At 32.8% G+C, this 14,716-nt stretch overlaps 1 protein-coding gene across 1 annotated transcript in view; it reads left to right on the top strand.

Annotated features, from left to right (window-relative positions):
• The window catches only part of Rsod (superoxide dismutase family protein Rsod), a 79,981-nt gene extending 66,999 nt beyond the window's left edge, over positions 1-12,982 (top strand). Inside the window, exons 6-15 of the mRNA XM_043056129.3 lie at positions 30-381; positions 1,307-1,832; positions 3,067-3,453; positions 4,643-4,729; positions 4,814-4,939; positions 5,020-5,164; positions 6,367-6,493; positions 8,066-8,190; positions 10,459-10,578; positions 12,561-12,982. Coding sequence (XP_042912063.2) covers positions 30-381; positions 1,307-1,832; positions 3,067-3,453; positions 4,643-4,729; positions 4,814-4,939; positions 5,020-5,164; positions 6,367-6,493; positions 8,066-8,190; positions 10,459-10,578; positions 12,561-12,652 — 2,087 coding nt within the window. The 3' untranslated portion in view covers positions 12,653-12,982. The remainder of the gene's footprint in view (positions 1-29; positions 382-1,306; positions 1,833-3,066; positions 3,454-4,642; positions 4,730-4,813; positions 4,940-5,019; positions 5,165-6,366; positions 6,494-8,065; positions 8,191-10,458; positions 10,579-12,560) is intronic.
• Positions 12,983-14,716: the final 1,734 nt, after the last annotated feature.

Genomic DNA, 14,716 nt, shown 5'->3' on the forward strand with positions numbered 1-14,716 from the left:
ATAGTCACATGCTGATTCTTTTTGAACAGGTACTGGAGATCAATATCCTGTCGGAGATTTAAGCGGAAAATTCGGTTTGCTCGACGTCAGTCCTTTGATGAATTTACATTTAGGTATCCACGTCGATTTCAACATGCCACTCTTTGGAACGAACAGCATCATTGGGCGGTCCATCGTCATAACAAAATCTGATGGTGAACCCTGGATCTGCGCAAATATAGGATATCCTGAACCGACAAGGATGGCCGTGGCCACTTTTGTTTTTCCAATTGCCGGTGAAGTGGTCTTCAGGCAAGCTCTTAATAATCCTTACAGTGACACAACAGTTTTTGGCGAATTCTACTACATAGATGGAAGTCTGAATGACACAATGGATCACAGGTAAGTTATTAGATTCGCCTCTCTAATTTTTCTAAGCTTTGTACATTTTGTCTAATGATGTATGGTTTAACTAAGGAAATCCAGAAATATATTCGAATTTTTTCTTACATAAAAAAAAAAAAAAAAAAATGTCGAGGCTTTACATAAGGGTAGTTGTTTGTCGCCCAAATTTTGAGCATTGAACCACTATATCCTGAAAAAGCGAATGGGTTACTAGAAACGAGGAATCCGATCCTTAGTATTCCGAATGTCCATCTTTGTTATTTCCTACCCACCGCGCAATTTACGTTTACACCTTCAGACTACTAAAGTGATCCGTGCGAAGGCCTTCTCTCTACTAGGAGATGTTGAACACAAGTTCGATTTGTTCACTAATTTTCTATAGAGTTACTTGCCATTGCAATGCACTTGCTATATTTCTCATGCAGTTTCTGAATTTGAGAGAAGTCTTTTTTATTGCATGTTTATCCATTCTTGAATTTATTTAAAATACTACTTCATGGAAGTTAAATTTCATTTGCTATTTTGTTTAATTTGAGTTAGAAAAATTTAAATTGTAAATTGCAATACTCGATAATGGCTAGAAGCCCGCACAGCCACAGATAGAAGCTTACTAGCTTTTTTGGCCTTCAGCTTTCAATGTTGACCACACTGCCGTCTTTTTGCCATGCTTCACGAAATCGTGGAGCTTTAACCCCCAATCACTCCTTACTTAAGGAGTGTTGCAGGATTGCTTAATTAAGAATTATTATTATGCAATCAAGACTTTACTTCATTAGAGAAACGTACAGGAATAAACTTTTATATAGTATTTAAAAAAAATAGCAAGTTTGATATTTGAGTTCGATTATTTTAACGAAGGAATTTTATAGCAAGAAAAATTAAGCGTTGCAAATTGTTTCACAGTTCGTTGTTCTGATTGCAGGTGGGATGTACACGACTTCGAGCCTGGGCGAGACTTCTATAACTGGACAAAAAGATGTGAAAGTACCGGCGATCAGTTCAATCCATTCTCTGTAGGGGCTGGAAGGCAGTACGAGCGGTACTGTAATCTAGATAATCCTTTACGTTGCGCGGCAGGTGATCTAACTGGAAAAGGATCGCGCATTAACATTTCCGCCAAGAAAGCCAATCAGAGAGAAACGAGGAACAAAGTCTTTTACACGGATGTCCAGCTGCCCCTCTCTGGCCCTGACAAAATTGTGGGGAAAAGTCTCGTAATCCACGATGATACTGCTCCACCCCACAGAGGAGATAGGCTCGCCTGTACGGGGATACGCATTAGGCATCCAGTGAAGGCTTCAGTCCGGTGGTGGATAAGTGGACCTGCGATTGAGTCCAATGTGTCCGGTTTGGTACAGTTTTCGCAAGAATCTGGATTTGATGTGACAGAAGGCAAAGTTGAGTTGGGTGGACTGGCTAGCTTGGCTGGAAACTATGACATACACAAGGTAAGCTTTGTTTAAAATCATGCTGAAAAAATATGTCACAAATGTTCACTTTTATTATTCATTTATCGATATATTGTTACTCTAAATTTAAAAAAAGGAGAGGTTATAAAGTCTGTGTAGATCTTTAAATGGCCTGATTCTATTAATCAGTGTAGTTATAGTTTCATTTTTTAAAGACGAAAGTAAAATCTCATTTATGTATACCTCTTACGTTACATGAGAGCATAAGTGAACCTTGATTAATGTCTGCACTTTTTTTCTTAAGTTTTAAAAAAAGTTGAAACTGTAAGTTTAATGTTAAATAGTTTTTTAAGGCTAATGTCGATATGTGAAAATTAATAGTAATAAAATATCTACCTTTACCAAATGCCACTGTTTTAATACTGGATTTTCCGCAATCACTGCCTTAACTCAGGGGTTAATTGTGAGCCCAACTCGAAAATTCAGAAAATTTCTTGAGTAAAATCATTAATGACGCATTTCAAAAAAATAGTGTCTTTATAATTTAAATCATTGATATTTTCAAAACATGAAATTCTAAATAAATTATATGCAGCATAATTTAATTGAATAATTATGTATAGGTTTACTTTTATGTCTAATCGCATTTATTATTCTACCAGAAAAAATATTTACAAATGAAGGAGATGCCAAGTATAAATTCTAGTTCTAATATTTTTAATTTAATTCTAATTTCTAATTCACGAATTTCAATATTAAAATGTGATCGATGATTTCTAGAAACTTCTGGACATTGGATTTCCGGATCACAATTAGCAAAAAATCCGGAAATCCGGATTTTTTCCGGAGCATAATCATCTCTGTTAACTACATATTTTTAGAAAACCTTGACAAAAATGAAATCAAAAAGTATACACAAGGGGTCTATTATTAAGTGGAAAAAAAAAAAAGCACGTCTGATATTGAACGAAGATCTTTCGACGAAGACAAGACTGAAAACATCGAAACCGGTTCGATTGTTGCAGAAACACCTCCAAGTTTCGTCAGGTAATCAAACTGATTTTGAATTCTTTTGATTCAGGCGTATTCGCTAAAGTTTCGATGGATTTCCATTGCTTTGTTGTTTTCTTCAATTGTGGCCCCAAATAATATCTGTTTCAAAAGGGTGGTACTTCCAACATTCGGCAACTGCATGAAACTTTTGTGCTCTTCCTCTTGCTACCTATATATATATTCTTAAAAGTATTTGCAATGATTTTTCTTTTTGCTGTAGGTCTGGGTACCCATAGACAGAGAATTTCCTTGTACTAGTGACTCTGTGCTAGGAAATTACAACCCATTTGGAGTGAATACCTCTTTGAGTTTTGCACCTGGCATAGGTTCCAACGATGAATACGAAGTTGGCGATCTGAGTGGCAAACATGGAAGCCTTGACAACCAAGATTCATACAGACTGCCTGAGTTTAAGGACAACAATCTGCCTCTCCATGGTCCATATAGTGTCATTGGTAGATCAGTTGTAGTCCACAAGCGAGCCAGAAACTTTCAGTGGACGTGTGGTACTATTCAACCGGATTATAAATCGGATGGGATACGAGAAGTCATTGGCTTGGCATCTTTTGACAGAACAGGGATTTTCGTTGAAGGCTATATTAGGCTGGTAAGTATCATCTAGGTTGAAATCAAAGCTTTCAGATAGTGTTTGTTTCACTTAAAAAATTTATTTACACACTGAATAGCTTTTAATCTATAAATAGGATTTTCATATACTACTGCTGGAACTATACTAATGGATAATTAGTCAAATTTTGCTTTTGTGACGTGGCTATTTCAACTGTTGACCGAGCTTAAAGTCAAAGCGTCAATATTTTCCTCATAAAAGCCTCATCTTTGTTCTGAATACAAACAAAAACCGGGTGTGAAGAGGTTTTCCCTTCCTCATAAATACACAGAGCAAAGCTCGTTACGTAATAGAACCGGTTGAACCGTTTTCCTTGTTTCCGAAATCGTTTCACCTGTGAGACAAACAAACATTCAAAACAAAAATAGTTATGTCGTTTCGCTTCATTCGCGTTATGGATTGGATACCTGTAAGCGACGTCATCGTAGGTAAATCTTGGCATGTGTCGATTCGGAAACCAATCTGGTTCGACACACGCACATGACGTCGCTTACTGGTATCCAATTTAAATCTGATTTAAGCCACATGGTTATGCTTTATGCATAATTTTTTACTTCTTCCCGAGTTACAAGTAAATAATTAACTAGTTAATGTAATTACAAAAGTTGGACACCAAAACTTACTTTTACAGAACGAATGTACCCTGTTTTTATAGATTCGAGATGAGTAATTCATTTTACTAGCAAACTGTCGCATTTTGAAAATTTAGGCAAAATTATATTTAAAGCATTTATTCTTGAAGTTTAATTTGCGTTATTGAGCTTATTCCAAATTCACTATCGGAACAATGTAATGTCATGAATTTGGCAACACCAGACTAGATAAACGAAAGAGAAGTGATTTCCACTCACTTCCCTCATGGATTACGCATATGCTCAGTACATGCAATTACAGGATTCTAACTAAATAAAGTTTTAATTTGTATAATAATTATGTCTTCATTATTACGAAGTTAACACCTGCCTCCAATTATCATAAAAATGGTTTCAATGTAGTGACAAACATGAAAATGGCAGCCAAGTGCATAAAGACACCAGAATTTGAGTTATTAAGACCGAATGTTTAATTTGTTTCTTACTATGTAAAGTGGTGCACAGGAAATAACTTATGTTTATAAAGAATCAGCAATTTTAAAACTTCATTAAAAGTTTAAAATACGTCATTTCAGCGGCAATTGGAATACGCTGATGGCGGGCGAGGAGATACCTGGATTGAAATAGATTTGAGACATCCGGGAGCTCACAACAAGAATGTGGTAGGTATCTGAAGTTTTATGCAGCGTTTATGTATTCAAAATTGTATGAATATGCGTATTCAATGTAAAAATCATTCTCTTTAGTCAAAGAATCATGAATGGGCTGTCTACGTAAATCAAGTAGCTCACGATGCTGTAGAAAGAGTGGAGAATGTTCGTTGCATATCATCTGGATATCGTTGGAATCCATACATAGTGAAATCGGATGATGTAAGTTTCATAGGATAAATAGTTGTTTTCAAAACTTCATTCTTTTGCAAATCTAACGAAGGTTTTTTTTCTTCCTCTAGGACTATTACAAGTCGGAGTGTGGCATCGATAATCCTTTCAGATGTGAGATGGGTGACCTTTCTGGTCGACATGGAACTTTAGAGATTGGTACTGGAAGGAGAGTTTTCACTGACGTAAATCTTCCTTTGGTTGGAAATTTCTCAGGTACGTAGCAAATATTCCTTTGAATCATCATATACATTTTCACATAAAATGAAAAGTCTTAAGTGTCGGTTGGGGCCGCTTAATTTTTACAAAATCTCTTTCTAGAGCAAAACTAAATTTTATTTTATAATTATCTTAGAATAGCCGATCCAATTTTTGGGTTTACGACTGCTAAAGTTTAACTCCATAGCCTTGTAATTTTGAACCCAATCCAGAAGACATGGGAACTGCTTGACCAAGTATTGGGTGAAATTTGCCTTCGTGGAGGACTTTTTGATGGAACTAACCTGTATTTGGGTATGTGGACAGGAAAATCACCCACAGTTAGCCTGAGGGCAAGGAGACTCTAACCCATGATCTGTTTACCAATGTGGTCGGTTCGAGCCGGGTGCGGAATTCGTACCGACCAGCCATTGCTGGGATTCGAACTCGGTTCAACTCATTGGAAGGTGAATGCTCTATCACCTGAGCTACCATGGCAGCAGCCAAACTAAATTTTATTTTATGACCATCGGAGAACAGAGAAACTAATTTTGAGTTTACGACTACCAATGTTCAACTCCGTAGCCATGTAATTTTGAACCCAATCATGAAAACAAGGGAACTCCTGGATCAAATATTGTGAGAAATTTGCCTTTGGGGAGGAATTTTTGATGAAATAACCCGCAATTACGTTATATGGAGAGGAAAACCACAAAAACCTTCCACAGTCAGCACGATGGTAAGGAGACTCTAACCCATGATCCGTCTACTACTGAGGATATTTTAAATCAGCACTGTGTGGTCGGTGAGGAATTCGTATCGACCAGCCATCGCTTAGATTCGAACCCGGGCCACTTTATTAGAAGGCGAACGCTGTATCCTCTGAGATACCCTGGCTCTGCCAAACTATATTGCTTAAAATGGAAGAAGAAGAGTTCAAATCAATGCCACGTCATATGGGTTGATTTTTACTCAAAAGTAATTTTCAAACTGTAAATTAAAATAGCTTGTGCCGTATATTATATATAAAACAATTTTCACAACTAGATAAATTTTTAAAAAATTAATATTTCAAAATGACCCACATATTTACAATAAAATAGCGCTGTTTCCTTTTATCTGAACTTCCTCCTTAATTCTGAAAAAGTTCGCAATTCTGAGAACTTTATTGCTCCCTTAACATATCGTTTTCTTTACATAATTAAATTTTTTTATTACAGTTATGGGTCGATCCATTATAATTTTCGCAAAGGATGGCTCTCAGAACAAGTTAGCTTGTGCAAATATTCTGCCAGATATTCATCTTATTCGTCACATAACTGTCAAAAAAATTCCAGGATTCACAGTGTAAGTAAATAATTTATTGAACTTTCTATAATACAGGGGTGATTGTGAGCCCAAGTCAAAATTCCGAAAAATTTCTTGGGTTAAAAAAAAAAAAATTAAATCGAAAAAAATTTAAACAAGGTTTTTTCCTTTTTCTCAATATTTCTTAGTTTATTTAGAATATATTTAAGATTTTACACATACCTATACAATTTACACATACGATGACCTGGAGAAGTAATTGAAATTTACAAATATGTCTATTTACTGATAAACAATGAATATTAATCTTGAATATAAGCTTTTAAAAGTATTTCTCTCTCTCTCTCCCTTACAAGCAAATGAAATAAACGGTGTTCTTAAGTTCCACCTTTGAAAATTTGATTTTGGAAACTTTTGTGATCAATGATTTTTTGAAACGTCTGAACCTTCGATCTCCGGATCACGGTTAGCGGAAAATCCGGATTTTTTCCGGAGCACAATCAGCCCTGATAATATAAGTTTCAATTACATCTTAATTATATGTCCGATTACGGTGTATTTTTTTATATTAATATAAATTTAGAATTTCAATATAAATTATAAATTTAGAATATGACTAAAATGTGACATTTTTTAAAAAAAATATTGTATTAGATGTCAGAATTATTTAACTCAAATCTCAATAATTGATCACTGTTACTGAAAATTTTAAGACTGGTCATTTTCCAGATATGATAAAGGAATTTTTCAGGTTTTTGTAAAAAATTGTAACTTTCCTTGATTTTTAGACTCAAAATAATATTCCAGGTTTTCCCTGACCAGTAGGAGCCCAAGTCATGGTAGAAATTGCATAATTGATCATTTGTACATTAGGCATTGTACAATAACCACTTTTAAAAATGAGAATGCTGGTTGTTTTTTTTTTACAATTCTGGATGAAAATAGTGATCGAAAGGGTGGGTTATAATCCTGAGGTAAACAAAGGTGCGAGGACCTGGGATGTCTTAGTGATTTTTGAGTACTAAACTCAGTGGCGCGACAGCCCATAGGGGGCAAAAGCCTACCGTGCCCATATCAGTTTTCTTGACCTTGGGGTGCAGGAGCAGATGTTCCGGTTGGGTGGTCAACCAAACGTGGAACCTCCAGTTTTTAGTTCCCAAGCATACTTGGTACTCATTTTATCGACCTACTGAAGGGATGAAAGTCGGAGATAACTTTGCCCGGCCCGAACCTAGGATCTGTGGCACGAGAGCGCTACCACTCAGCGTCCCGGGCGTCATGATATAATACTGCATTACAAATATAACAAGAATATAGAATTTTTTTAACATACTATTAACAGTTTTGATTAATTTTCAATAATTACTAAATTTACTTAGTTGAAAAAATATTTATACATTTTTTTTTTTTTTTTGCCATTCTGCCTCTGAATGAACAGTAGTTGACCGAATATTCGGTCAAATCACAATTCATTCGTATGAAGCATTAGTATATGCGGCAAATGATTTAATTAGTTGAGATGTTACTGTTTTAGGATAAATTTATAAAGTCTCAACTACCTATGATATAACAAACTGATTAATCAAAGTAAAACATTGTTCTTTTTTGTAGGCAAAGGTTTATGAATCACATGAGAGATTTATTAGATGCCAGAGATTGGCTGGTGGTGCAAGACACCCAATCACAAAGAGAGATTTTAGATGGACAATGCATTCAATTGACTATTCATTTCTATGGTAAGAAAACATTAAATTGATCTTCAATATCTAGAAATGCCCTCTAATACGGGTTTTAAACAAAGATTTCAATGGAAAGGTTAAAAGTATTTTAAGTTTAATTACAGCAAAAGAAACAGCTTTGGGTACAAAATCACTGTAAAAAGCGAGTTGGTATGATTCTACTTTTTAGTTTGCAAGCAAAATACCTTAAGATTTGGAATTTCTTTCCAGATTCGCTCTCGTTCGTGAATATTTTAGTATGTAACAACATTTAGTTTTCATAACATGTTCACCCAAACAAAAAAAAAGAAAAATTCATGGAATAAGATTTAAAAAGCTTGGGGATCATTTCATCTTTTTATAGAATATCAGCCAAGACATTGGACAATGTTTGCAGTATGCTAAAGAGCTCTATCTTGTTGTTAATAATAATTTCGAGTTTGTACATAGTTTTGAATTTATAATCGAATTTTAACTTTTTTATATTCTATTGTGCTTTTGCATTATTCCATATTACTCTATTTTACATTACATTTTTCAACGCACCTTCATAATTTCAAGGTTTTAAGTTCTATAGTTTCCGCACAGTGAAACAAGGTGTAAAGTTGAATACCCAAAAAAGCGGCACTTACGATTTTTTAATACAGAAAAATGATTCTTTTAAGATTTACTAAGTATCTTTTTTCATTGAGTTCTACAATTAAGTTAACAAATCAAACAAAAACCTTACTTTCTGTGAATGAACTTACTACCTCACACCCGGAGAACTTAAATTTCTGACCCTTTAAAAATTATCCATTAAATGCTTCAATCAGAAGAGAGGTCGGAAAAAGGTTGTGTGCAGTTTTGTTACATTCATATCTGTTAGCCTTTCAGAAGGATATTTTCTAATGGTAGCCAATTTTATCCTTGAATATATTAATCTAATTTTGAATTGAAACTATTTTAACCACTACAACATAAAGAATTTAAAAAGCATACATAAGAACTCCGAAAGAACATTAATGGTTTTACACTGCTTTTCAGCTTCTACCATAAAAATATATAGCAGAAATCGTAAAAGTTCACAGCTATGGTTACATTCTTTTCAGAAATTCATATGTAATAGTGGTTAAACCATATGTTAAGCACTTTGTTTTTGTTGACATATGCCTGTTTAGGCAGAGGGGGTGCGATTGTTCTTGCTTTCCAGTGGAGCCATCTATGGCCAAGAATTCGACTTCATCCACACCATACGTTGCACCTGCTTATAGGGCGGATTCATTCATACATCCGCAGATCGTAATTTTGACCTGAATCAGTGAACGATCGATCTCCAATTCAGTACCCCCAGAGGTCTTGATTTGTTATGGGAACATGGAGGACTTTTGCGACTCGACAGATTAAACGTACATCAGTCACTTTACTACACGGGGAGACTTCGGCCGGCGGGGTTCGAACCCACGAACTCTCGGGCATGGGAACAGCGCCCTACCAACCAGGCTATCCCGGCCTTGATTGTTTTTAATTAGTTGAAATGTGTGCACATTGAAACTTTTAAATCTTGATAAAAGTGCCAAGAACAACACATTTTAGTAAAACATTTTTAAGCATCACTGGATGAGGTAAAGACTGAGACTTTCATTATGAAAAGGAACACCCACAATTTGTTTTTAGAAAAAATTATACAGGGTGTTCTGTTATCAATGCCCTAAATATATACTTTAAAAAATCTTCGTAAATGTAAAAACTGAAGTAAAAAGTATGCATTTTAAAGATAACAAATAAATAATTGAAATGAGGGAAAGACAAAAACTCTAACGAAGTGTAACCAATCACTAGTGATGGAGTGAGGACAAAAAACATCAAAACAAGTTCGATTGCCAGGAGAAACAGTCAGGCGTCAAAACACAATTGTTAGAATAATTATTAGATTCATAAGTGCTGCCCATTGCACGATTAAGTATAAGATGCCACAATTCAGGAAGTTTCGATTCTAAAAACCCATTTATTCACCATAAGCTTTCAGGAGAGAAAAAAAAGAGATAATGGGGATAAATGTATTTTTAGAAAAAGGTATAAGTGGATAAATGAATAAAGAATAGCTAAATAAAGAAAAATCTAAGTGATGCAAATTTATAAGCAAGCTCTAAAGCAGAGCTAACACTATATTAAACGTTAAAATTGTTAAAATATATAAGTTTCCTTGGAAAAAATTCCCGGGTCTTTATTACTGTTAATATAGTTTTACTTATAAACTATTATTTGTAAAAAAATACTGATTTTTTTCTTTTGTCTTGTTTGCAGGTCCTGATGCTCATCGCCATCAAATAGAATTTAGCAATCTCATCAATCTAGGTAGCGTACGAAGAAACACTAGACTTGGATTAAAAGTCATTGAAACATACTACAAACCCTGTCGCAATCGTGAGTATTTGAAGTTTGAATCTTCTCAAAATAACTCTTACATAAAATTCCCCTATCTACATATATCCCACTATCTACCTAAGCTACATCTTGCCTGTCAACATAGAAATTTTCATGATTATTAACAAAATTTAACAACATGTAATTTTAATTATAGTAAATTTTTTTAAAAGCTTTTAACAAGAAATAAATGATAAATTGCTAACAGGTAAATAGACCAGCATTATCAGTGGATTGGTTATTTTAAAAATAACCAGTATCAATTAGTTAATATTGATATATTAACTAATCCATCATACCAATAAAACTATATAATTAAAATGTGTTCAATCATTTTTAAAGTGATTATGAAAGAGACAAATAAAAAACTGTGAAACTATAAGACTCCACACTACAAGATTTATCATTGCATTTGTTGAAAATAATGAAGAAGTATACGACCTTTGAATTCATCACATAGAAATCTGATTATGTAATCTTGCTAATAGGGTTTCTTTAATATAAAAAGTCTGAATTCCTTAAAAGTTTGAAACATTGAAGTAATTCTTTTTTATATGTACAATTAGAAGATCCCTTAACTATTTAATAGTTATGATTTTTACTCGCATTATTAACCAAAATAAGATAATGTTGGATCGCCAAATAGATTATTTAAATTTTGTATTTGTGGAAAACAGAAGATTCTGAACGTACGCAAAAATCAGAAATATTGGGATAAAATATTTTTTATCACGGAAATCTGGATAACTAAGAACCCTGCATTTAAACCCTGCAAACTAAAAATTTATCTATTATGGTTCATCCTCTTTGTCTTGACTGTGGTTTGAAGAACTAATCTTAAAAATGGATTACTTATAATTTCAATCAGAATATACTTCCATATAAAGCCAACCAATTTTCACACCAATGAATGTAATACGATAACAGTACTAAAAGAAATATTTATGACATTGCCTGGTTAGCAAATCTAAAAATCTCATAAAGATGCAAATTTTAATTTTTAACCATTTTTGAAGTCGTTTTTATTGTACTTTCTTTTTAATTAGCCAGTAAGAAATGTAAGAAGCCTATTTACCTACATCATTAAAGCGAACATTAAAAACCCTCACTAGTGATAAAATACTATGTTTAGTGCACAAAAAAAGGAACACTAAGAATAAATTTTGATTTAATAATCAGATTTTTACATACTCAGACTTAATGTCAATGGTTGGAGGGTCTAATCTTACATTATGCTAATTAATTAGAGAAGACACTATTCTAAGTTACAAAATTAGACACAAAAATGAACTTTCTTTGAATAGACAGAATTTTTTTTTTACAAGTTTGGACCCGCAAAATATGGGGAGGGGGACAACCTGAGAAATCTAGTCACACAAAGCAATTAGTTAAGTCAAGAGAGCTCCTTAAAGTTTGGACCCTTTAATTTTAATTTTTTCTAATTTCCCCATTCTGCAGGAACTTAGTAAGGTAGTTGAAAAACTTTAGCACACAATAAAGAATTTTGTATGAAATTTGTTCACATTATACAAAGATAATTCCATGCAAAAAAATAATTTTTTATAAATTATTTATCATTTCATTTAATAATAATCGGAAAAAACTCTAATTGTAAGGTATGAAAATTTTTACATAATTTTAAATGTAATTTTTTACAACTTATTTCATAGAAACCAGATGTTCTGATCGTACAAAAAAATCAAATATCAGGATAAAATATTTTTCATCAGGAAAATCAGGACAACTAAGAACCCTGCATTATATTGAAGAAATAAATTTAAAGTTTATTTATTATCGTTCATCTTTTTTGTCTTGACTGTGGTTTGAAGAATTAATCTTAAAAATGGATTACTTGTAATATTTCAATCACAATATACTTCCGTATAAAACAAACCAGTTTTTACACCAATCAATGTATTATAATAACAGTACCAAAAGTTTATTTATAATTATGCTGATATATTCTTTTTCCCCATTTCCAGTTAACGATGTCAGTAGTGCGGCCATTTCAAACATACCAATCATGCTGATCATTATCGGAATATTCTCAAGTTTCATTTTTAGATATGTGTGATGTGAACATTTCAAGCCAGCTTTGAGTTATCATTTGATAAATTATATGCCTAGTGTGTAAATGTTGTCTAACTGAGTTATATTTATTGAGCTCAAATTATTAATTTGCAATTTTGTTTTGCAAAAAAGGAACTCAGGCAAAGCAGACCAAAGGAACATTTCATACGCAAAATACTTTGTACATAAATTCATCACAAATGCATTCATTGTTTGTAATTTTCATTTTTTATGAGTTTTTAATCCATTGCATTAATTGCTTGTTGAGTACTTATTGAAGATTTGTATTTAGTGTTTTAAAGCAATTTTTTTAATAAAATATTTTTTTATTCTTTGTTGTTGCCTTCAAAATGTTTTTCATTAAACATCATCCAACTGATTTATAACTTCGTTTAATAAAATTCAATAATTTTGAAAACTTATTGTAAATGTGACGTGTGTTAATGAAATAGAAAACATCTAGTTAATTTAACAATACAAATACATAAAATCACAGATATATAAATTCACATTTATTATGAAAATAAGATAAATTATATTGCATTAATAACTATAATTAACTGACTGCAATATTTTTCTTGAGGTGTTGATGGAAAGGAGTTCAATTTTTTAAATTTATTATTATTATATTTTAATTTACAATATTTTCTTTTTCAATTTACATTCTTATATTTGCTTCATTAAGCATAATTCTTGCAGCCTAATACAAAAAAAAGAGGTATCTCCACAGGTGGAGAGTGCCTTGAAACACTAATGAAGTGCCTCTAATCATTTCAAGGCACTCCTGGAGATCTTTTTTTGTATTAGACTACAAGAATTATGTTTAATAAAGCAAATATAAGGATGTAATTGAAAATAAAAGTATTAAAAAGTTTTAATTCTTTTTTGCTGCTATATAAACAAGAAATAGTACATTTCAAAGAAGGAAGTTTCACTCTCGTCTGATTCTCTTTCTCTTTTTGACCCAAGCCAAGGCCTATCAAATATCGACCCAACATCCCTGCTTGAAATAATTTAATCTTAAAATTATAGTCACTGCCACAGCTCCAGAGGAACGGCAAGTGTATTGCTCTCTCATTTATTGATTTTTTGCTATCCCTTTGATATTCGATTGGAAATAAAATTTATATATTACAATTTAATAAATGCTACAAATAGATAATACACAGCCACAGGCTTCAAAAATGTTTGCATTTACTTTTTGTTGTAATCTGAAGAACTGTGTAATCAGTTTTAAGGGTTGGTCAGCAATAGAGAACAAGGGGAAGGGTGCCCTTATCATTAGAAAAATAATAATAATAAACTGTTTGCAATCAAACAGTAGTAGGAAAGGTTTAATCCTGGTACAAGTTTTTACAATGACAGTCTTTATCTAGTTTTTATTTATCCAGTTAAAAATTCACTTGGAAAACCCGCACAGAGGTTTTTCCAGTAGGTAGTTATCTTTCAAATCATAATTGTGATAACTCTAGTAAAAATCTGTTGGGGAGATAGCAGTACCACTTACAGTTTTTAAAGCTTAATTCTATTCTAACTTTTTGTTTTGTTTGTATACATTGTAGTCAATGAAACATTCTACCTCACAAATTAAAAAGGCTTATTATTTTTTTTTTGTAGATTTAAAAAAAAAAAAACTAATGAGAGTTAGATGCTGTCTATGGGTACAACAAGATAATACATAATATTAATAAAATCTATGTAAATCCATGTAATATGCCAGGGGTCTGTTTAGAAGAAATCTGGGTCCGTTAACGGACCCTTCACAAAATATCTTTTCATAAAAACGGACCCTTCACAAAATATTTTAACTTAAAAACGGACCCTTCACAAAATGATTTTTCTTTTAATCGGACCCTTCACAAATTTGTTTATCTTCATTATTATTTTGTTAATCGAATAAACCCTTTCCAGGGCAGAAAACAAGAAAGATGGATGTAAACGAATTAAGTTTTGTCTTCGGCAAACGCTTCTTCCATTATTCGTCCGAAATGAATATTCTGCGTTCAGCAGTATAGGCTAAATACCAAATATTTGTATGTTGCATCTCTAATTTAGAAGCAGCAATTGT

Source organism: Parasteatoda tepidariorum, chromosome 2 (genome assembly GCF_982258835.1).
Source record: "Parasteatoda tepidariorum strain Cologne lab strain chromosome 2, Ptep-v5.0, whole genome shotgun sequence".
Classification (NCBI taxonomy): domain Eukaryota; kingdom Metazoa; phylum Arthropoda; class Arachnida; order Araneae; family Theridiidae; genus Parasteatoda; species Parasteatoda tepidariorum.